Genomic DNA, 25,311 nt, shown 5'->3' with positions numbered 1-25,311 from the left:
CAGAGACAACGCTGTTAACGGCCAGATACTCATTTTACACCTGAGTGCGGTGAAAGAATGTGAGTAAAGAGCCTTCTCCAAGGACTCAACTATGCGCCGAGCGAGGCTCGAACCCAGGACCTTCCGATCCGAAAGCGAGTGCCAGACCACAATAATAATAATAATAATAATAATAATAATAATAATAATAATAATAATAATAATAATAATAATAATAATAATAATAATAATAATAATAATAATAATAATAATATATAATAATAATAATAATAATAATAATAATAATAATAATAATAATAATAATAATAATAATAATATAATAATTATAATAATAATAATAATAATAATAATAATAATAATAATAATAATAATAATAATAATAATAATAATAATAATAATAATAATAATAATAATAATAATAATAATAATAATAATAATAATAATAATAATAATAATAATAATAATAATAATAATAATAATAATAATAATAATAATAATAATAATAATAATAATAATAATAATAATAATAATAATAATAATAATAATACGTCTCTCAGTTTCCTCCCCTCTAATATTAGCCTCCTATTATCCTTGATATGATATCCACGGATGTCCATTTTAAATGGTCCCTGGGCTCAATTCCCAAAGGTCCTCACCAGAGTCCCAGGGTCAATCCACACCGGTTTATCATCATAAACCTGGCCTTTTTTTCTATTTTCCGTCCACAAATCAAGGTTAATCGAGCTCAGTCAAAGACATTCATATAGAGATTAAATCGCACAGCGTCCCTGGTTTCATATAAAAGAAAATGGCGGCACTCGACCTCTCACTAGCCACTTTTGATGACGTTTTCTTACCCTCTCGTCCTGTATTCTCTATGATCCACACAGCCACTTTGATCCTAGTGAAACACGAGGACCACGCCTCTCAGAAAGTTAGCAATCTAGGTATCGCAGCGTGACCTTCGTTATTCGATAGTCACGAAGGCCACGATCGCAGTCAGTACATCAGTAGGAAGCAACATAGCGATTATAGAGCTCTTTTAGATAAAAACATTACTGTGAAAAAATTGCTACGCAATTGTTTCATTTGATACAGTGAAAAAATTGCCTTCCGTGAAAAAATTGCTGCGCAATCGTTTCACTTGTTACAGTGAAAAGATTGTCTTCCTTCCTTTTTAGACGGCAACAACTAGAATCTAGATAGGAACAACCAACCATAGATATAGAACAACACACGAAGTACATAGCGTAAGTGAAAGAATACAAGGACATACCTACCTAGTCCAAAGTTCAGAGTGTCGCCTCAATACTCAATACTTAGATCAACTCGCCGAAAATGGCTGCCCTTCAGCTGAGTAAAGTACTTCCAGTATTCCAACGTAAGTACTAATGGCATGCACTGAGCATTTCGTCTCAGTCAAGATCAGGTCAGATTGTTTATCATTATCAGATCATGAAATACAGGTTAGCCCATCCGATCTACTTGGGTTGTACTTGTCGAAATCGAAATCGGAGCAGATTATTATTATTTTTAAAAATTCTACGTATTCAATTCCAATGGATAGAATTAGAATTATCTCTAAATTTAACCACAAAAAAAGGATGAATATGATTATTTCAAGACTAGAGTAGGTCTTAATCTTAACTTCAGTAGCAGTCAGTCAGCGCTGATTCTGACCCATCTCTGTCCACTGACCAAGGGGATGGGTGTGAGTGTGAGCAACGAAGCAGGAATTCCTTCCAGCCAAGTTGAACACTCCCCGCACCACTTACACTTATGTAAAATTAGCCCCGATAACCATTTTTACGGGACTGTAAATGTAAAATAGCCACTGCAAAACCGAAAAGAAATCATTATGTTTTCATTTTTTCTTCTTTCTGTTAATCAAAGTATCGATAAACTGCCACTGCCACTATCACTATGCTCAAAAACTATCTTTAAACCGAAAAGAAATTGCAGAATCACTGAATCAGACGAAACACAAAAATACGACGTTTCGGCCTTTGGCTTTCTTCAGGGAAACAAGAAAAGGAAATAATATGTTTTATTACATTGGCATTATAGGTAAAATGTATGTGTGCGCGCGCGTGCGTGTGTGTGCAAGGGAAGGAGAGGGAGTGAGAGAGAGAGAGAGAGAGAGAGAGAGAGAGAGAGAGAGAGAATGAGATGAAGTAATGAGTAAAGAGATAGATAAATAGGTAAACTTATTCTAAAATATAATATTTTTTTACCTATTTACATATCTCCCGAAAAATTCGTAGAATTGCAAAATGTTGGCTTCAATTTCAGAACTTCCTGAGCATCTCTAAGTCATTAAAACTTATTGACAATAAAAGTTGATGCCAGACTACATAATTTAAAGGTTTTTGAAGTGTTATTTAATCATTGTTAGGGTAAATTGTTGATCTATAAAGCTAACTATAGCCTAAAAACTATGAATTTTTAGATTTTCAAGTAGTCAGCTCTGCTGAATAGCCTAAGAAAAGAAAAGAAAAAAAGATAACCGAACAAAATTCCCATTACAAATGTTATCCAATGTGCTCTCTTGTATCCATTCAACACCTATCAAACACCTCCGCTGAAACCCACTCTACTTCGCCACCAATTCTCTTTCGCCGTGCCCACACTAATCCACAATGCCTTATTTGTCTTTATTGCCTCTCTGCTCCCCCACTCACTTCCCTTATCAACCAATCCTACCCAACTGCACCAGTCCATTCTTACTTGATGGTGAGGACACAATGTGCTGGTTGGAAGCAGTAATGTTGTATAACACTATTGCTCTCTTTGGTGCCTAACTACTAGGACTTTCGTTTGTGTGCACATATACACACACCCCCCCCCCCCCCACACACACCCATCCATCCATCCACACACTCTCACAAACAAACGCACTACACTACTTCAACCACAAAGTCATACGGTTGAAGAATTGAATTCGGTGCATTTTGTCTGACAGAATGTAAGCAGTGGAATAATAATACCCCTGGAAAATGTTTCGAGGCATGCCCAAACCAAAAAATATTTCCTGGTCCCTACTTGTTTAAGATTTCTGTGCTGCACTCTATATTGAGAATTGAAATACTCATAAACTTTGATTACAGAAAATCTAAGATGTCTGTGCACCAGCAGTGTCCATCATGCAGCTCAAGCAAGTGAGTAAAGTTTTTATATTTTTTATATAGAAAATATTGATCTTTTGTTAATATGATTATTTTGACTCTAGTTGTTTAACAGATTGGAGTTCCTGACTGACTGTTAGATATTATGCCATCATTCTTTGTTTAAATTTTTATATTTGTTTTGTCTTTTGTTTTTGCCTTATTTAAAAAAATAACTATTCTGACAAAGTAGTCTCTCTCTCTCTCTCTCTCTCTCTCTCTCTCTCTCTCTCTCTCTCTCTCTCTCTCTCTCTCTCTCTCTCTCTCTCTCTCTCTCTCTCTCTCTCTCTCTCTCTCTCTCTCTCTCTCTCTCTCTCTCTCTCTCTCTTTCTCTCTCATTCATTCATTCATTCATTCATCCATGCTTTTTTTCTCAACCGCCTTTCTTCTACCCTTATGTAAGTCATCATGGGCCTGATTCATGGACCGAGACTATGATTATAGTCTGAGACTATTTGCATTTCTCTGACAAGAACGCGTTACGAGCTATTCATGAAGCCGGACTATGCAAAGTCTGAGACTAAACGAGGGACTTAACGGGTGAAATTTACACCCGCGATCTAGCATGCGTAAATAGCGTAGTCCGGGACTAAATATCAAAATTATATGTGCTATTCGCTGGGGGAAGTATGGTGCAACCCCTGGATAACAACATTGCACAGGACTGGAAAATTATGTCATTATTCAGGGGTGTCGTTATTCCGGAGTTTTCAAGATGACGGAAAAAGGGGGCGTGGTGAGACCCATGAATACCTAGCAGTGCATTGCGCGGTCCATTGCCTGAGAGAAGACCCGTCTAAAAACGTTAGAATGAGTATTTCTCCTGTGAACAAAGGGTATAGTTGTTATGCGCTTTGCTGTGAAACTCACGACATTGCCATCCGGAAAAATAATGGACTAATACACATAACTATGTGTAACCTTGAACGTTTATAATCTGGTTAATACAGTTTGGTGGGAATTACTCATAATCGTGGTTGGCAAAAAACAATCACAAAGACCTGAGTTGTGTCAACTTGTTCCATCTTTGTTGTTTGTTTTTGTTTTGTTTTGTTATTTCTCACTTTCTCAAAGATTCGACGTCGCACATCACTACTCATCTTGCCCATTCCAAACACCCAGGGATCCTTCCCCATATGTTTCAAAGTAACTTCTACGATGACTATTACAAGTGCTGCAACCACCTATATACTACTATTACTACTACTATACTATCTACTACTACTCTACTATACTCTTACTACTACTATACTATACTGGAACTACTACTACTACTCCTATCAATTCTATTATTAATGTTATTAGTGCTTTACTACCACTATTACATATACTACTACTTACTACTACTACTACTACACTACTCTAACTATACTACTACTACTATACTTCTACTACTACCATTACTTTACTATTACTTTCTATTATGTCTTTTATCGTCCATTATCATTAGAAAGTTCACGTTCTCACTGGCCTTATATTTCTATCATACCATGGGATCACGCACGCTAACGCTTCATTCACTCCAACATGTTGAGTACAGACGATACAATTTTACTTCATTTCATTTTATTTGTTCAACGTTTATTTGTTATTGTTGTGTTGACGAAGGGTTTGTACCGAAATGTCCATTGTCTATATGATTCCATCGATGCCTCTCAATTATCCTCTTTCGTTAGTATTTTCATGTCCAGGCTTTGGCAGCACACATTGTCTATTTGAACATGTTACACATGACTTTATTTACTAAAACATTACACACATACACACATTCTCAAACAATTTTTACACCCCTAAACTTGTCTCACACTATTTTTCTTTGTGGGGGGGGGGGGGAACGATCAAAACAAACAAGAAGTAGAAATAGATATTATTTCTGTGCTACTTCACATGTGCAGCTGGAAAAGTAACACATTTCTGTGATGTTTTGATTGTCATACTTTTCTGGGGAATCCCCTGTTTAAAAAAGATTGACCTTTGTAGTCTGAGACTTCGCACATGTAGTCCCAGACTTGATAGTCAGAGACTATGTCTGACTCCAGAATATGAATAGCTTACTTTTCATAGACTCAGACTTTCCCAAGTATTAGACTACTTTGTTATAGTCTGGATCAATGAATCAGACCCCTGGTTATAAAGAGACAATAGTAATAGGGTGATTGACTTAGTTTACTCTTTTTACCTTTTTTATATAGACTATGTTTTTGCAATTTATTAAAGATTCATGAGTCTTATTTGGAAGCTGCGTAAGCACCAGGTTGGAGTATCAAAAGTATTGTAGCCTGTTTTATAAAGTAAAAATAAATACTTTCTGGCATTTTGGCCAAAAGTTTATCATATTTTTTTGATATAGTAAGGGATATGAGTAATATAATGTAGACCTTTTAAGATAGTTTGTGGAAATGGCAATTCATTAATTATTTACAAAAAGTAAATTTATGTCTTTTGATAAGGATGGATTCAAACTGTAGTAGTAATATCTTACAGAATATTTTGTAACTATGATACTTAGTTGTTTTTGTATTTTGTTTGAGTTTCATCAATAGATTGATACATTTTCCTCCTTTTTGACAAATTGCCATTATCATCACTGATAGCTGATGATTGCAACATTAGTTTCTGTAAAAAAAAATTGTATTAGGGCTTAAAATGCGGATGTTTTGTCCCACACGTTAAATGATGCTGTTGGTTTTGTATCTCTTTTAAGCTTCTTGAGCGCATTACGTTGATGTTGCGCGAAACAAATTTTCAACAAACCTTATTTTTGTTTTGTTGGGTTTTTTTAATTTTTAAAAATTTTTGATTCAACCTATAAATAAACAGCTTGCCTCAATAAATTGTTAGAAGCTATGATGTGTTGAAGCTGTTATGTGTCCAGGTTTCAACAATAAACACATCACAGAGACTATATAATCTTTAGGTTTTATTGGCCATGAGGTTCTGTTCAGTGAGATCATACATAATGAGTTCACAAAAAGCATTAGAAAAGATAATGAAATGAAATTCTGTAGACTCTAGTCACATTTGTATTGTTACAGGCCATTAATGATGTATTAATTCTTGTTAAAAATTTTCTTGCTTACTATTTTTTTTGCTCAGTTAAAAATGATGTTTTGCTTGAATGTATAACACAGAACCAGCTGCTGCCAAAAAGCCAGGTGTGGGTAATGTGGTCTTGGTTGATGGTGTGAGGACCCCCTTCTTGATGGCAGGAACACAGTATAAAAAATTGATGCCCCATGATCTAGCCAGACATTCATTAAAGTGAGATAATATAAAATGATTAAATCTGTCCAAGTTGACAACAAAATTATTATATGGTTAATGTGTTTATTACAAATAGTGATTTATTCTTCATCAGATATTCACTGATGATATATATATATATATACAACGTCAACTTTCAAACAGCTTAATTCATTGTTGCCCAAAAACGAATAAATTTGCATTTCTGAAGCATTTTCATGATTAATATTTTTTTTTTAATTTTATTTTCAAAACTTTGTACCTGTTTTACTGACATTTCATTTTGTTAAAATATGATGGACGGGTTTGATTATTGACCTATTACAGCTAAGCTATCAAGTTCAGATATTAAATTTATTTATGAAAGTAATCCTTATATATATATACTCTCAAACTCATTTTTCACTATGATGTCGGGAAGGAAATGATGGTGTGGGGTCTGAGGAGACAAGATGGATTGTTCAAAAGAAAACATTAAATTCTATATTTTAATGCTTGGTGAATCTCCAACATTGATCCATGAAAGTTTCCAGATCATTTGGGGCGAATATTCTTGCTCTTTATTAACTGTTTTCCATTAGGTGAAAGAATTCAATTAAGGTAAATAACACATGCCTGACAATCCTCATTGTGGGTGCCCAAATTCAGCAGTGAATGAGTACATTGTCGTTTCTACCTCACACTCATTAAGGAAGACCCTCATTCTTATCTACGAGAACTTTGAAAAATTACTGGACTTTTTAATGTCTCCATTCACAAAATTGTCCATAACCATCTAGGCATGAAAAAAGGTTTGTGCAAGATGGATACCCCATGCATATAGAGGAACATAAACAAGAGAGGGTGAGAAAAACCACCATAATGACATACATTTTTGTAAAAACCCTGTATAGTGACATTGATGTGGTGATAATCACCAATTTGAAATTGATAGTGGATGCGAAATTCCTGGTCTCCATCCTATGAAATCCCATAGTCGTAGATAATTAAAATCATTGATTGGCCGATCAATGATCAATGATATCCAATCCTCTCTAGTCCAGTTGATTTGATCATTTTCAATAAATGGCAAAGCGAGACGAAAATCTTTATTATTTGGCACTTCACATTGCACGAACGCTCACTAGCCAGCCGACCATTGTGCTGCAAGCGAATGCCATGGCGGTTGACCAGCTAATGTACAGAACATGCCTCAGTTATAAGATACTGTGCTTGCTATCATTATTTCTTTTCGTTGATCATGTACATGATTACGAAGGTGAATCATGATGTCCACTCCTACGTATACGGAGTTAAAGAGAAAAACGCTGATATAATACCTTTATGCAACTTGCAGCGCCAAGCTAGCTTTTTGTCTTTCTTGACCTTGGGGAATCTCCATAACTTGACCACGATAATCAAGACCCGATAGAAATTGAAAAGCATGGGTTTGAGCCACAGAGAAATAAATTGTGGCTGTTGATGAATGCCGATTTTGATGCAGCTGTGCTGGCGTAGTTCAAGCAAAGTTGAGCGATCATCACACCAATGTCATGAGCTGTCATTGTAGACCCGTCATAGATAATAGTAGATACGCTGGGAGCAATTAATTTTCCATCAAATTCGAGAATTGACATGGCACTGTTTTCAAGACAGACTACTTCGATTGAAATTTCTACAATAAACTGCTAGAAAAAGACGTCGGTTCATAAGTACCTCTCCCCTCCCCGTCAGCCATTTTTGGTTGCTCTGCTAGAAAGCAGTGATAATAATCTTCCGCGGATCCGTGGAATTCCAGGATTTTAGGATTTTTTCAGAAATTTTCCGCTGTTTTTGCAATGTCAAACATTTTCCGCCAAGTGGTATTGTGACGATGCTACCCGGCGGGTTCGCGACGGTGCACAAATGCGGACCGGACTTTGCTGATTGGGTCGATCGTCATAACACAGTAGTGTGAGAACCATAAGAGGCTGCTGCCAAGTGGTAGTTAAACAGAAAAATCACAATTATGTCTTGTGTCTATTTTTGACACCTCTGCTCAGTTGCATGAATTTTGGTGACACTTCCATATTCATGACGTTAGTCTAGATACAATGGCGCCAAATGTCAAAAGTGGCACAATAACCTTGATGGCCTTGGATGAGAAGAATTCAATATGTTATAAACACTCTGTTTACTTTCCAACCACCTGCTAAATGGGAAAAAAAGAAAGAACATACTGTCTTTTTTGTTATGGAGTTCAGCACTCAGAATGTTGTCGGTCTGTGTGTCTGCGTAAAAGTTCAGTAAATTTCTGCTTCTTGAATTGGCAACCCTGCCATTGGTAATTTCCTGTCTTGAAGGAAAACTTGTTGATGGCAGAAAATTTGAATGCATATAAGACCTTGAAAAAGTTGTCAATTAAGGGCTGCTACTACTGGAACTACTACTACTACTCTTATCAATTCTATTATTAATGTTATTAGTGCTTCTACTACCACTACTACTACTACTACTACTTGACCACGAACTCTACCTCTAAACAGCTGTTGCCGTGCTTTTCAGAATTGGTTGACAAGGCTGACTGTTTGCATACTATGAAAGGGAAAGTACTTTGAAGGCTTGAGCAAATTTCAGTTTGTAATATACAATACTACTGTCAGAACTTTCTAATAGTAATAGTCCCTTATAATTTATCAACTGCATGGAAAATTCTATATATTTTGATAATAAATGAATTACATTATGATGATATTCAATATTTATATACTTTCATTAAATTTTTTCAGAGGTCTTATTGAGAGGACTGGAATTCCAACAGGTCTGTGGGTTTGTGAATTATTTTGTATGTTCATAACAGTCATTTCCTTGCCTTGTATGGGAAATCGACCAATGTTTTGAGACTTTTGATAAATAAAAATCTTGACAATTTAAAATAAGTTTATAATGAACAAAAATAATCAAGGGATTTTCATAATGTATATCTCTGAGATTATCGGTCTTTACTGAAATGCTTAGAACGTATATTATGTATGCAGGCATGCCTACTGTCCTGGAATTTCCGAATTTGTCCGGAAATGTGAAAAATATAATGGCTGTCTGGAAAATACGGAAATTCATTTTTTACCCGGAACTTTAAAAAATCAACTATTATTCTACCACCTTCATCACCCTTACCACCGCTACAACTACCACTGTATCATCATCACTACAACCACTACAATAACTACCACCACATCATCATCCCAACCATACTACAACTACTATTACCGTATCATCATCCCTACCACTAATACTACAACTACTACCACGTTGTCATGTCTACCACCACTACTACAACAACTCATCATCCACACCACCACTACCATAACAATGTTAAATGTTGCTGTTGGCCAGGGACCCCTTGTAAAGCGCTTTTAGCACATTTAGTGGATATTGCGCAGTATAAAAGCTCATGAAAAAAATTTGATACTCTTGATATCAGACGTTTGACTGTCTTTTAAGACATTACTATTGCATAATGTATTGTTCCTGAAATTTGAGGTTTTATCTGTAAAATGTCCCTGAAATTGAATTTGAGGGTAGGCATGCTTGTATATGGGAATGATGGTTTTAATATTTACTGGATTGCCTTGTTTTGTTACATTTATGTGGTTGGCCATGCCAAAATATTGTCCTGAAAATGTGTTTGATAATCTTGTTGAAAAAAATGCACTTATTTATATATCTCTTCTATCCTATTATATCATTTATCCTTCCCATGTGGCTTTGTCTCCTTGTTCTGGAACGAGGTTTCACTTGGTTTCACTAAATGCTTAGATGAGAGGGAAACAATTTGATTCATTTACCTTTCTGTGAAAGTTGATAGGTTTTCCTTTTTAAATCACTTTTCTATTATAAGATTTAAATTAAATGCCTTTTTGTAACCATTAGAGTATACCCATTTTTGGAGATCGTGTAATATTTATTGACAGTAGGATTTTAGATGATTTCAAATCTTTGTTGAACTTGACCCCTTTGTCTTACTTTTTCATAGGCATTTGTTAGCATGATCTTAACTTTTGGCTATTTTATTGCCTTCTATTTTCTTGTCGCTGAAATGACCTTATATTGTTGCAAGCACCATCAAAACCTTAAAAACAATTAACAATCAACACCATTTTTATCAAAAGGAATACATTTTGAAGTGGCCAAGCAATTATTGTAAAAAATCAGTTGTTTAAAGAGATTTTTTTTTGTTATAAAAAAAGTGTTTTTATGTCAATAAATAGATAAAACATTAATTAAAAATTTATATAGAGTACATTTCCATGGATTTACCATAAATATTGCACTTCACAATGCTTCAATTATTTCCTCAGCAGGTCATATGGACCCATCTTTATATTTCATTCTATAGCAGTCAAGTTTTCTGTACTAACTCTTTCACAATATCCGTCAATGTCTATAGCCAGGTGAAGTGCCTTAGTCAAGGTTTGACCACTGACCATGTTTCTGTTTAAACGAAATTGCTTGATTTTTGTGATGAGACAAGACTGACAATGCCTGTGTTTAAAATTGCTGGATTTTTTTTTTAATGAGACACTTTACATTTATCGATCTTCTGCTTAAAATTGCTTGATCATTGTAATGAGACACAACACTGTACCTGTGATCCACTGAGCCATATAATTTAACCTTTATCACTGAAATCTTAAGGGGTTTATACTTATCTTATAATCATCACTTAAGATACCCACACAGTACTTAATCTTATGAAAGAATTATCAAAAGAACAAAAGAAAGAGTATTTTTGATAAGTTAAATTCTTACTACAGTTAAAATGTACTGTATTTTATAAAAAGGTGTATTGAGTTGCTCCTTCAAAATCGTAGTATATCCTGAAGATATGACAAATTGAGGCAGGAAGTTCCAAATCTTAGGTTTAAAAAGTTGAAAAGGGACTAGTCTACAAAATTTAAGTGTATTTATCTTTTTGTTGACATTCTTTATTTTATTAATTTCCTATAATTTTCCACCAGATACTGTGGACTACATTGTGTATGGCACAGTCATTATGGAAGTAAAGACTAGTAACATTGCTCGAGAGGTGGGTTGTGGCAAATTTATTTACCATTCAAACTCTTGCCACCTAATTCTTTTATATTTTAGGTGGATTGACACAGTGCAGTCTTAGTATTTTTTTGACGTCATGTGAGCTTACTTCATTCATGTAACAGCTTTTAGTAGCGACCATGCCAGTAATGTATAGAATTCAATTGTCCTGTTTTGAGGCATCACATTTAGGCATTTCGATAGTTTTGCGTGGAATCAACTCTCCTTTCCTTTTCTTTCTCTGAACCTGGAAACAACTCTTTTACTTAGGCAATGCCAGTCTTTTTTGTAGTGTTGACCAGAAGCAGATTCATGTTGAGGCTGTTGCCATTACTAAAATTAGTTACAAAAATAAAGTGGGGAAAAAATTTGGTCTCATCTTCCAGGAAGTTATCTTTTCATGACTGCATTACAATGAAATTCAAATTTTATCGTCATTGTGTCATAAGTATGTCAATAGCTTTCTGAGATAATCATGAGAAAAGTTGCCTATTTGCTGTTTGACCGAAGAAAATTATATGAGCAAAGATGAAAGTTTTGGGTGCATATTTTAAACCGCATTGTCTTCTGGTTGGTTTCTACAATCATGCTTAGTAATTTAGGCACATATTTTGCAGTAAATAGTTTTGTATGAAGTGGAAATGTTAATGCCAAATAATATTACAGTGGCTTAAATTATTTTTAAATAAATATTTTCTTTTTCCTGTTAATGCAGTACAGAAATATTAAACGTATATATACATATATTTTTTAATGTTCCTTGGACTGATTTTTTTAGGCTGCTTTGGGGGCTGGTTTTTCTAACCGTATCCCTGCTCACACTGTCACTCAAGCTTGCATCTCATCCAATCAAGCCATAACCACAGGTTAGGTAATTTGTTTGTTGATTTTTCTGATAATCCCCATTTATTAAATCACAATTTTATACCAACATCTTAAATTATTGAAGCTTTATAAAAACTTTGCTCAATCAATTTAAGCAATGAAGAATGAAATATAGTTTTGTTGTGGAGAGAATAAAATAAGATAATTTTCATTCACGTAATTGGTTTTTATCTTTGTGCTTATAAAAATGATATATATTCGTATTTATGACGTGATTTGTAAATGTACTTTCTCAATCATTCATTTTACATCACAATTCTCTTCTCCCTTAAATGAAATATTTTCTGCTTTATTGTCAAAGTATAAGTAGCCTTTTCTTTGACATGATCTTTTTAGCCTGCAGTTTACTACATTTATTCATAACTATTATTACATTGAAAAATGACAGGTGTGAGTCTGATAGCCTCAGGTCAGTGCGATGCTGTGGTAGCTGGGGGTGTTGAATTTATGTCTGACGTTCCAATTCGGCATAGTCGCAAGATGAGAAACATCATGTTGGCATCAACCAAGGCCAAAACCTTGCCTGCTAAGTTGCAGCTTATAGGTAATGTTGCAAGTTGTGCTATTTGGAGTTGGAAAACTCAGTGAAGTTTTTTATCTTTCATTATCATTTAATGGAATAATAAAAATGTTTGCCTCTTAGCTACCAATTTTGGAGATCCAATGGGGCAGTTTGTAGCTGCTGTGGGTGTAATTTCCCTTTGATGGCTTCCTTGTGGATCTGTTCCCAACCTCCCGCCTATACCTTAGTGGATTTGTTTCCATGGTTTTAGAATAAGACCATCCATTTGGTTTCATCAGACCCCTACCTTTAGTCTTGTGTTGATGAAAATATATCTTTTTTTCCATGTTGTCATCTCATTATGTTTCATTATTTTAGATATATTTGTATGTAATTTGTACCGTTTGAGTGTATCCCTCTTGGATCCCATGCTTGAGTCAGGTGGGAATTTTACTTATGGTCTGAGACCAGATTCATGTACAACTCGCTCTTGGATCTATTTCTGTTCATTGTTTGAATTAGTCTCCTTGCTCTAGTCATCGATTTATCTTACAGTGAACTTTTTTACTAGTGCTGAATTGTCTTTAAAATTTTGCAAGTACTGTAAACCCCCTTCAAAATAAATAAACAAAACAGGCCTTCAGCTAATGAGTAATCAATCATTTCGAATCCCATATTTAATTTTTTCCCTCAGCTGTACTGTTTGATGCTGACTAGTGCTAACCATATCCATTGATGCATTGGATGTAAAAAGAATAATGAAATCAGCACTCAGTTAGGCACTCTATCACTGCTTAATTTTACATCAACCAATACATTAACCATTCATTTGATAGAATATCTATATTTAAATGCTAAAAAGATCGATTTAGTCCTCAACAAGCTTCCTCATTAAAAAAAGAAGTTAGTGGAGTGCATGATGTTTTGTAATAGTTTTAAAAATTGCCATCTAGTCTGATTTTTAAAAATTGAGATTTAAACTAGGTTACAGAGTTGCTTTTAGCACAAAGCCTTTTTATTATTTGTCAGGCCAAGCACTCAGCCCTTCTGCGTGGGTGCCAGAGCTGCCAGCTGTGGCAGAATTCTCCACAAACGAGACCATGGGACATTCAGGAGATAGACTGGCAGCAGCTTTCAAGATTTCCAGACAAGAACAGGTAAACCAAATACAATTACTGTATTGTTCCCAATAAAAAGGTACCTCTACACCCTTGGGCACAGGCTTGAATAGGGAACCTTTCCCATTCTACCTGCACCCTGTTCAGGGGGTCATTCACTCCATCTACCATTGAACTTTCCTGACCTGTTATGCTGATTTCTTGTTTAAAATAATTAAAACACAAAGTATGTCGCCTAATTTTTATCAGGAACAGTTCCATAGTCTTTTTGGCAAGTCTCAATGACTTGAATGATTATGCTGATAGCACCAGTACTTGGAGTGGCTTCAATTGAATCGTTAGATTGATGTAATAGATATTTGCAATCATTGTTTTTATAACACTTTTACCCTGACCCTTTTTTATATCCTAATTTTGATCAGGATGAGTTTGCCATGCGATCTCACAAACTTGCTGATGAAGCAACAAATAAAGGTTTGCTGTCTGACAGGCTCGACTACAAAGTGCCAGGTAGGTAGAAAAGATAGACAAATATCAACTGGTCATGATGGTTGCCAGGATTAAGGTTAGGAAAATCCTTCGAAAAATTGATTTTGAGATTTTGGTGTTTTATTATCTTAGAAATAATATAATTGAAGTCCAAATTCTTAAAGTAGACTATAAACGCACGAAAAAGACAGTCAAAAATGGTACAGGTAGTAAGAAAAGTGTGAAAAACGGGAGGCTATTTTGCTATTTTCTCAATATGTCATTTTTCTAAGGGTATGGGATTCTGTGTCAAACGTTTCTCAGAATATATTCGATGAAATTGTCTGAAAATTTCCAGTTATCACAGAGATAATGTATTGTCGCCCTAGAGAGATTTTTTTGATAAGATATGTGAATTTTGAATTATATTCCTAATTCTGAAATTTTAACATCAATTTTGTCATAACATTTTGTTTATCAACTTTGTAATGTTCTAATAAAAATTTCATAAGCTTAAGCCGTAAAATCTTTCTATGGTGACACACTATGTACAATATTGATAAGGTGGGAGGATATAAAGGTCATTCCTTAATTAGTTTTTGTGGATTGTTTGCCACAAGATTGTTATATTTTTTAATGTCAGATCCCCAAATTAGGTCGCAAAATTGGTATCAACACAGATAAGTAAATTTTTTTTACCAGAAATGTTGTTTTTTAACCTATAATGACGATACAGAATGATTAAAACCGCCCAATATAGGTTATTAAATATTTTTTTGAAAAGACTCAAACCGCCCCTTAAGTTCTGTGGGCAGGATTACTGTAGTAAACTCCCATAGTGGGCAAGGAGGTACATGCTGTGTCTTTTATCCCCCTCAACCCGTTTTCCAATTGTTTCCTGTCGTTGTCTTGGAATGAGATTACTTAGTTTTGTCCTGACCCTGGCCGGAGTTCCTTGACTGGGAGGGAAAAAGTCAAATGTATAGTTATAATTTTCGAAGATGATATTTTTTTCCTTGTAAATCATCTCTCTGTTATGCATTGTATTATGTTTAGTTTACATATTATATTATATGATTTGTAAACATTTGAGTGTATTCCTCTTAGTTGGGACCTGTGGTTGTGTCTGGATGAGACTTTTCGGTGATCTCAAACTAAGTACTATGATAGTGTGCTCTTGAAATCTACATCTGTTCCCTATTTGAACCAATTCCCCTTTGTCTAACCTTTTCTTTTGTGCTTTAATTGTATTTCTAGAACTTTTTACTATCCCATTTTCTTCCTTTTTACTGGCGCTGATATGACCTTAATGTGTTGCAAGCGCTGTAAAACCGTTAAAAACAAAAACAAACTGTAGTTAATCTATCTAGCTTGAATAGGATGAAGCATTTAGAAAATATCAGCCAAATTTAAACTTGAAACGTGCTATGTTATGCTTACTTTGATCACATGGTTTATGTGCTAAATTGCCTCCCAGTTACAGAACAAATAAAATTTTCTTGATGCCTGACACGAAAACCAGCCTTTAGATTGGAAATCTTTTATAGTTGTAGGGCCTTATGTTTTGAATGTTCTAGCTTGTCCTCAGAGATCTTCAGAAATATTGATCTAATTTTAATTTTTTTTTTTTTAATGAATGAATTCAAACATTATTTATTCAGGACTGAATTTGCAGTCATTATTGAGTGATAAAGATAATTATTACATTTTACTCAAAGTATTTGAAGCATTTCTGAATATGTGCAATGTGCATATATAAATGCTGTTGTTATTTTTATTATTATTATGATTATTATTATTATTGTTATTATTAGCTGTAGTCGTAGTAGTAGTAGTAGTAGTAGTAGTAGTAGTAGTAGTAGTAGTAGTAGTGGTGTTTTAAATGTTATATATTTGAATTTGAATCTTCCTTTAATCTCCACCTTCACTCATGAAGATTTTGACATGAACAATAACATTAAGATGAAAATTCAGCAGTGATCTAGAAGTTCTGTAAATAAATCTAAAGTGGGTGCAGATGTAACTTCTCGCGGTAAATATATATATGTGAGGGGAGTTAGCTGGAACCATGTAGAGTGTTCGACAGTTTCTTGAAGCGAATTATTTATTTATTTATTCTCACTTCTTTTTTTTTACTCATTTTCCAACATATCAAATTTTTGTGTAAAAAAAACGACGTGAAAATATATATATATGTGTGTGTATATGTTTTATGATTTAGGTGTGATGGAAACAGTGACCAGGGACAATGGTATTCGTGTGTCCAGCATGGATAAAATGGCCAAACTGAAACCAGCGTTCATTAAACCCCATGGCACTGTCACAGCTGCCAATGCTTCTTTCTTGGTAATTCTTTTAATAGTTTTGACTTTATCGTTTTGAAGAAAAGGTTTGATGTCATGATTTCAAGTAAATAATTAGAACTATTTGTTTATAGCATTTTCAAGGTTTCTTCATTTATTCCACCAGCAGGTCATATGCAGCGGAATTTTTATTATATAAATACAGTTTACTTGTTAGGCATATTGTTGTGTCAACATTTTTACATTATTGGTATAATATAATTGACTATATGTCCCTTAATGGAGTTATGTAAACTAGGGAACATATTACAGTCTAGCAATTTGTATTTAGTGCACTATCCATACACAAGGCAGTGGTCAGACTCTGCAATCATCTTGTTATTGACCTCACTCAACTTCACTTAACTTTGATTATAGGACGAGACAACACAGCACTCAGCCACTGATGCCAAACATGAATCTACATAGTTTAAGAATGGCATTTATAATAATGTATCAATTATTTTCAGACTGATGGTGCATCTGCCTGCCTTATCATGTCTGAAGAGAAAGCCCTGGCTATGGGATACAAACCAAAGGCGTACTTGAGAGAGTACCTCTATGTTGCACAGGATCCTAAAGACCAACTTCTGCTGGGGTAAATTGCTACTTGTAGCTGATCATATGAAAACATGTAGATGATATTTATCCAGACTTTTAAAAAATTCATAGCTTAAAGATAATAAATAAATATTCAGCTACCTAAGGTTGTCACTGTGGTTCAGCAGTACGGTCTTTGACGTGAAATATGACCTGGATTAGATTTGAGATTTCAAAGCAGCACTTAAGCACCTTGATGGTATGCCCTTAGGAAAGGAATTTTCATAAATATTACTCTGCTTACCAAGTGGTGATGAATAGCTAGGTCTTTTAGACCTAATAGAATCTGGTAGAGATAGACTAGCTTTTTAACTCACTCAACACTAACACCGACTCTATCCGTAGTTTACCCGGGTTACTTTTACCCCATGCCTATTTATTACATTTTTATAAGACAAATTAGAGGCGTAGTATCAAAGCTAATAATTTTAGTTTTTACATGTTAATGGTCGTTGAATAAAACTATCTATGCACATGCTCATTTTTAATACATTTTTTCCAATTTTGAAAAGTAACAAAAAATTCTAGGATTGAGTGAGCTAAACCATAATCTGGCAAGTGACTTTTATTGTACAATTAATGCTACATAAATTGAGATCAACTCGTGCTCACTGCGCTCTGTGATTCTGATAGTACAGTACTCTCTGGATCTGAGCAGTCTCTTGGGAGAAACCAAAATGCGTGCTACAATCTGAGACTGCCGAAATCCCATGCACATAGGAGGTAGTGACTTATATAGATAAAATTGGGTCTTCTTAATCTTTTGTATCGTATTGCAGAGCGTGCTGGTATTGGCCTGGTAGAATCCAGTGAGTACTGTATTGACATAGGTTCCACCGTTAACTGTTTGATATCATGTATTTAACGTACTATTGAGTGAAACATTGAAATGAATTGATTTCAATCAATTTGATTTACATATTTGAATTCTTTTACACAGCTGTAAGCTCAGGTTTGTTAACTGTGAGGCTATGTGGTCTTGTGGTATGACACTTTAGGATAGGAAGGTCCTGGGTTCAAGCCTTGCTTGGCACATTGTTGAGTCCTTGGAAAAGACTCTTTACTCACATTTTCTCACCGTACCTAGGTGTAAAATGAGTACATGGTCATTAACAGCATTATCTCTGTCATAAAAATTTGTATTATCACCTAACAGGTGTCATGTCTCGTTCTCTATGTTGTGTGTTGCTGTTGGTCAGGAACCCTTTGTAAAGCACTTTGAGTACATTTGGTGGATGTTGCGAATTTTTATTTTATTTTAATGGTTGATTATAGACAGACAGGGGGTCAGAAAAAGCTCTCGACTGTATCCGGGATGGATCTATATCTCTTGCATGTGAAGCTAGAGCTCTACCAACTGAGATATCAGAACTCTACAGATATGAGAAACTGGGATGAAATTATATCTTTCGATGCTCAACAACAAACTGAGCATTTTTTGGACGACAGATAATCAAGAGGATACAAGACCAGTCCTTGAATTTTATATATATTTTTTTTTTTAATCCATGAACTTACTTTTGCGCAATAACTCATTTTTAAAGCTTCGCATGACACTTATGGGATTTTTTTACTGCATTAGTTTTACAAAAGTTCTTCATTCCTGGAATCCAATTGTAATTTTTCAAACTTTGGTCAAGTTTGTTTTATTTGTTTGATTTGTTTTTTTAATAAAAACTATTTTTAGTATCATTCCATTGATAGCCACCAATATTTAAACTAGAAGAGAAAGAGCTTATAAGAAATTTTCATCGCAGTTTCTTGCAAGATTCTAGCATTTTGTCTACTCCCAGATGTTTTATGTTCTTTTCACCCTCTTTGTTCCCCTCTCATTTATGAACAGACCAGCATATGCCACACCCCGAGTTTTGAAGAAAGCTGGCCTTACGTTAAATGACATCAGTGTCTTTGAATACCATGAGGCTTTTGCTGTAAGTTGATCCATTCTTTACTGTAATTTTATGTTTGTTTTCCTGTCCTGGTGGTTTCTCTTTGCTTTTTCACACAAGAATTATTTAAAAAGATGATTTATGTAATGGCTTTTTAGGTGGGGTTCCCGACCTCCCATTGTGGGCAGGGAGGTACTTGCTATATCTTCTATCCCCCTGTATTTGTTTTCCAATTGCATTCTTGAAATGGCTGGGAGGGAAACAGTAGAATGTATAGTTATAGTTTTGGGAGGTGATATTTCTTTCCTTGTAAATCATCTCTCTGTTATGTATTGTCCTTTTTTTTATTTTTAACATATAATTTGTATAAATCTGAGTGTATTCCTTTTAGTGGGATCTTGTGCTGGTGTCTGGGTGAAACATTTAGGTAATCTCAAACTAAGTACAGTGATAGTGTACTCTTGGAATCTGCATCTGTTCCCTATTTGTACCTTTCCTCTTTGTCTTACTTTTTCCTCAAGTCCTTTTAATTGACTTGAGGAAAAAGTAAGACAAAGAGGAAAGGTACAAATTGGGAAAGTACCATAAAAACCCTTAAAAACAAACATTTAATGGCTGTTATTATTAACTGCTCCTTACTTTTCTTGAAAAACTTTGGGTTTTTTTGTTGTTGTTTGCTTTGGTTTACGACTGGTGAGGGGGTGGCCAGGGTTAGGGGATAGGGGTTTGTGGTGTTGCGAGTGATACAAATACAAAATCTTATAGAGAGTATGCCGATGACGTCACACATTTACCATCCACGGTTACTTCCCTTGAACTAAGAGCACTGCAACTTTCTATCGCGTTGTTTACATGAGAGAGAGACAGACAGACAGACACACAGTGAGAGAGAGAAAGGTTCGTTTTATCGTGTATTCATTGTGGAATGAGGGTGGGGTCTTTTGAGACAATAAACAATGTGGGTGAACCCTAAAGAAAGAGGAGGAGAGTTTAATAACTGACAATTGACCCCAGGGAGTTGTGATAACAAGTGACGTGTCCTAAATAGCTTGAGGTTGCAGCTCAAACAAGAAGATTCAATTATATGATTTCATGTAAGTCATTACAAATTAAGCCCCATCCCCTCCTCTTCAAGCTGTCATCTGACTCTAAATGGAAACAATGCAACAAATGATTTGACCAGTCCCATTTTTTAAATTGCAATCTCATTGGTCAATATGTTTCCCAATACTATCCCTACCTATTCTTTGCTCCACCCCCTCCCTCCTTTTCCCCCATTCTGTATCTACCAGTCTCGCTCTCTCTTTGTCTCCCTCGTGGTTCTTTCACACATACAAACACACACACACACACACACACACATATTTATATCTTTATTCTATTTAGCTCCTGCCCTCTACAATGCACATACAAGCAGTCTCTCTCTCTCTCCTCTCTCTCTCTCTCTCTCTCTCTCTCTCTCTCTCTCTCTCTCTCTCTCTCTTCTCTCTCTCTCTCTCTCTTTCTCTCTCTCTCTCTTCTCTCTCTCTCATCTCTCTCTCTCTCTCCCCCCCCCCCCCCCCATTTCGAGATGGAGGGTCACAAATATATTAATGATTTAAAAAAAAAAAAAATAATAATAATAGTAATAAATAATAGTAATAATAGATAGATAGATAGATAGATAGATAGATAGATAGATAGATAGTAGTAATAGTAATAATAATAAATAATATAAATAATAATAATAATAGATAGATAGACAGAAGACAGAAGACAGACAGACAGAAAGACAGACAATAGATAGATAGATAGAGATAATAGGTACGTGATGAGATAATAATAATAATAATAGATAGACAGACAGACAGATAGATAGATAGATAGATAGAGATATGATGGTACGTGATTGGAGGATAAGTCTTTAAGTCTTTGTCCAGTTTTCAAATTGTATGTCGTATGGATCAATCTCTTTCATACATTCAATTTTTTCTTTTTAGCGTTTTCTCGATACAGTGTCCATTGTGTTGAAAGGATTGGTTGCCAATCAAGGACTAAACCGTGTAAAATGTCAAAAATTAATTCCCTTAGTCTTTACTGCATACTCTCTATACTTATAGCGTAAATTTATATCTCATCTGCTGTCACAAAGATTAATATTCAACTAACTCAATTACTGTGAATAACTAGGGTCCTATGGTTGATACATAATAAACATTTTTTTTAAAAATGGATATTCACACTTCAAATATTAGGAAGTGGTTAACAGAAAGAGAATATGAAGCATCAATTTAAGAAAATGTTTGTTAATTATAAGAATCTAAATAAGTAAAGAAATACTGCTGTTTCTTGGTTGGGATTTAATTTCCAATATCAACACAATTTTGCTGAAAACAACCAAACCATAATGAATTTAAAACATTTTTTTCTAGTCTTTGACACACGAATTTCCAGAAAGCACCACTCACCATGGTATTTCTAAACCAAATACATCACCCCTTTTTACCTGATTAGTTTGTTATTGGCATAAAACTGTTTGGTCACATTGAGCTGTTTTCTATTTGATGCCTCTGATATAAAATGGAGTTATAGAATCAGTGAAATTGATGTCATTTTCATTTAGTTCTTTGTTATCATTATTAAATCCCAAGAGGGATAATAATTCTCACTTGATTTTCTCTAACAAGCTTTAAATGTTAGAGGTTTTTATAGTTTTGGAAAGTGGTTATGATTCTTTTGGCAGGCAGAAATAGTGAACATTTTACTTAATTGCCTACTATCTTTGCTTTTATTATATAAGGGAGTAAACTCAACTACGGACTACTGAAGGATTCTTGAATGAGTAAAGTCCCTTGAATCTGATTTTTATCCTCAGAGCTAAACTGTAAAAAATGAAATAAATAAATAAAAGTAATAATAATAATAAATTTCTTCCTGAAATTCCAAAACAATGAGTGCTCGTTTGAACCGAGTATCATATGCATTTTCCTCATTCTTTTTATAGAATTGTACAATCAAGATTTGATTTTCATTCAGACATACTATTAAGTTTAATCACGTAAATAAAATAAATGAGAATTAATGGTAGTAATCTCTGGTTGTATTGTATTATTAATTTCATCAAATTAAATGACTAAAGTCGGCAATGTTTTCATCTTTTACAATATAATCTCATCATACATTTCCACTCGTTATTATCTTGAAGCTTTGTATTTGTCTTTGGATTTCCGCGATTATTTTTTATCGTTAACGGCAAAACATTTATATCAACATTTGACAACTGTAATGTCAACGTCAACATGTTTGTCCTCCATTTTATCTATAGCAGTTCCACTTGTCTAACCATCTATACTATGCACATTATAATATTTTCATTTTTTACTGAATCAGAATTGGCGAATTGATTATTTTTTATAACCATTGATATGCTTGTATGAATCAGTGGTAAGGACCCTGTGTGGGGATCCTGACCTCCCATAGTGGGCAGGGAGGTACATGCTGTGTCTTCTATCCTCCCATACCCGTTTTCCAATTGTTTCTTGTCGTCTTCCCTGGCTGGAGTTCCTTGGCTGGGAGGGCAACAGTCGAATGTATAGTTATAGTTTTGGGAGATATTTTTTTCCATATAAATCATCTCTCTGTTATGCATTGCATTATGTTTAGTTTACATATTATATTATATGATTTGTAAACATTTGAGTGTATTCCTCTTGGTTGGGACCTGTGCTTGTGTCTGGTTGAGACTTTTAGGTGATCTCTTGGAATCTACATCTGTTCCCTATTTGAACCAATTCCCCTTTGTCTCACCTTTTCTTTTGTGCTTTAATTGTAATTCTAGAACTTTTTACTATCCCTTCTTCCTTTTTACTGGTGCTGATTATGTCCTTAATGAATGTTTTGCAAGCGCTGTAAAACCCTTAAAAACAAAAAAATAAAAAACAGTGGTAAGGATCAGATCTGTATTTTAAGATTGAAATTATTGTCCACAGGGTCAGATTTTGGCTAATATGAAAGCATTGGACTCGGATCATTTCGCTACTTCTTACATGGGTCTTTCAGAAAAGGTAAGTGATTTAAATGCAGATATCATCTGTCTGCACGACTAATGATGAAATATTGAATTTCCCTTTTAATATCGATCGATTGATTGAACTGATTTGTTGGGCTATGCAATAGAACAATAATGCTATTGGACTGAATCATTAGAGTAATATGAAGAAGTGATTAGATGAGATACTGAAATAATCCCTATTTTTAAAATTTCATCTATTTTTTTTTTTTTTTTTACCTTTTTAAAAAAAACTGAGCTGATCTATTTGATAAACGACCTTAACTGGTTTCCATTTATTATGTCCTTGGTTTGTTAATATTAACTTTGTAAGTTGAGCAGCAAAGGACACGTGGTAATCATCAATCATTCTCAGTTTTCTGAAAATACATTTGTCTAATCCATTTAAAGGTTAGGTGACTGGAAATTCTTCATGGTTTTAAAGATTTGCTCTTTTCTCTCGGACACCCACATTTTTATTATTGATTAATTAATAATAGCTATTAATTTATCAAAAATATGAAGTCTCAGAGGTTAAGGGGGAATCACCTCACTTTATCTTTCTCTAATTTTAGGTGCTCAATGTTTCAATTATTACTATTTACTCACATCAAATTGTGTAATTCAGCCTGGTGCTCCACCATTGGACAAACTGAATTTATGGGGTGGTTCCTTATCACTTGGTCACCCATTCGGGGCTACTGGTGTCAGACTGGTGACCACAGCAGCCAACAGACTAATCAAGGAAGATGGACGATTTGCTCTATTGGCAGCTTGTGCTGCTGGAGGACATGTGAGTCAAAACCATTTGCAAATTTGTAAAAAAAAAAATATATATTTTTAGGTTTGAAGCGTGGTTGGGTGAATTAATTTGTTTGGGTTATAATTTTGTTGCAGAGAGAATGTAAGACTTTGTTGTGCGTTTTAATTTTAGAAGCTTGAATTAACATTTGAGATATAATTCTGTAACAAATCAATTTTAGAAAGTACTTGTCTAAAGGAGTTCCATATTTATTTCATATTATATACAGATGTCATTATTTGTAATATATATGATATTCTCTCATTTTTGTTTTCTTACCCATTGATATTGACTATTGTGTGTAAGGAGAAATAATTTTATTTTTTTCCCATTTTGATTTCTCCAGGGTCATGCTATGATTGTTGAACGTTATCCCTCTTGAATTGGTCATGACAGCCATTGATATGTTATGGAGTGAAACCATGATAATTCTTTTGTCAAGCAAATGAAATTTGGATGTTGATAATTTTATTACATTGAAATAACAATTTGCATGGCTTATGTGATGGATGTTGTTAAATGTGAGGAAGTAATTATGTGATAGGGTTATGGAATTTGAGATACATGGTATGTGCTGTGCTAAATGTTATGAAGATTCAAAATTAGGATGAAGAATTAGAAGTGTAGCGGTTATTTTGAAGGGAAAACTCGGTCCAACAAATATAAAATGTGGGGGTACGCTTCTGCATGAATATTTAAAACTATTATTGCATCTACTATTGATTCTCGTCTGCAGAAAACTCAATTTTATTTATTTATTTCAATTTTTGTAAGGTGTTGGAGACTAATGAAAAGTAGAAGGCTTTATACTTACAATAAAAAAGTGGAAAGTAAATGAGGAATGTGATTATAACTCTCTTTATCCTCAATTTAAATCTTTTCCTCTGCTTAATTTTCTATCCATTAATTATGTTATCTGTTTTTGGGTTGATTTTTGTTTGTTTGTTGTTGTTTTTTGGGGGGGTGGGGAGGATCTGGGCTTGTTTGTTTCCTTTTACCGGTTTAAATGGGACTAGTGAATGAGAAGTTGATTGTTGTTAAAATGAGAGAATAAGTGATTGTTATGGCGTGGTAAAGGGTGTCAAGTTTGATCCTTGAGGCAAGATGGAATAATATGGCATCAACATTTGTTTCGAACAATGAGATTTGGATACACTATGATTTTGTTGAATTCATCGTGCATTTTGATTTAAAAAATTAATTAAAGAAATTAACATCA

The 25,311-nt window shown here is 34.3% G+C and overlaps 1 protein-coding gene across 1 annotated transcript; it reads left to right on the top strand.

The window, feature by feature from the left end:
* The first annotated feature begins 1,242 nt into the window (after window positions 1-1,242).
* On the top strand, window positions 1,243-25,311 carry LOC144978344 (trifunctional enzyme subunit beta, mitochondrial-like). The gene is made up of 15 exons (XM_078924247.1): window positions 1,243-1,381; window positions 3,108-3,158; window positions 6,296-6,425; window positions 9,155-9,186; window positions 11,387-11,454; window positions 12,238-12,325; window positions 12,733-12,888; window positions 13,876-14,003; window positions 14,387-14,474; window positions 16,654-16,778; window positions 17,245-17,372; window positions 19,218-19,305; window positions 23,232-23,306; window positions 23,919-24,083; window positions 24,439-25,311. Exons 1-15 carry the CDS (start codon window positions 1,339-1,341, stop codon window positions 24,472-24,474), a joined length of 1,401 nt encoding a protein of 466 aa, XP_078780373.1. The 5' UTR covers window positions 1,243-1,338; the 3' UTR covers window positions 24,475-25,311.

This window comes from Berghia stephanieae, chromosome 1 (genome assembly GCF_034508935.2).
Source record: "Berghia stephanieae isolate SIO BIC M18660-M18661 chromosome 1, UCSD_Bste_1.3, whole genome shotgun sequence".
NCBI classification, from domain to species: domain Eukaryota; kingdom Metazoa; phylum Mollusca; class Gastropoda; order Nudibranchia; family Aeolidiidae; genus Berghia; species Berghia stephanieae.
Note: the sequence above shows the minus strand (reverse complement) of the source record. Positions and strands in the feature narration are given on the sequence as shown.

What these genes read in the sequence shown, in the direction of transcription:
- LOC144978344 (XM_078924247.1), top strand. Translation starts at nt 1,339, where the DNA reads ATGGCTGCCCTTCAGCTGAGTAAAGTACTTCCAGTATTCCAAC. An exon ending in ACATGGGTCTTTCAGAAAAG is followed by an intron (nt 23,307 to 23,918) that starts GTAAGTGATTTA and finishes TGTGTAATTCAG; the next exon opens with CCTGGTGCTCCACCATTGGA. An exon ending in CTTGTGCTGCTGGAGGACAT is followed by an intron (nt 24,084 to 24,438) that starts GTGAGTCAAAAC and finishes TGATTTCTCCAG; the next exon opens with GGTCATGCTATGATTGTTGA.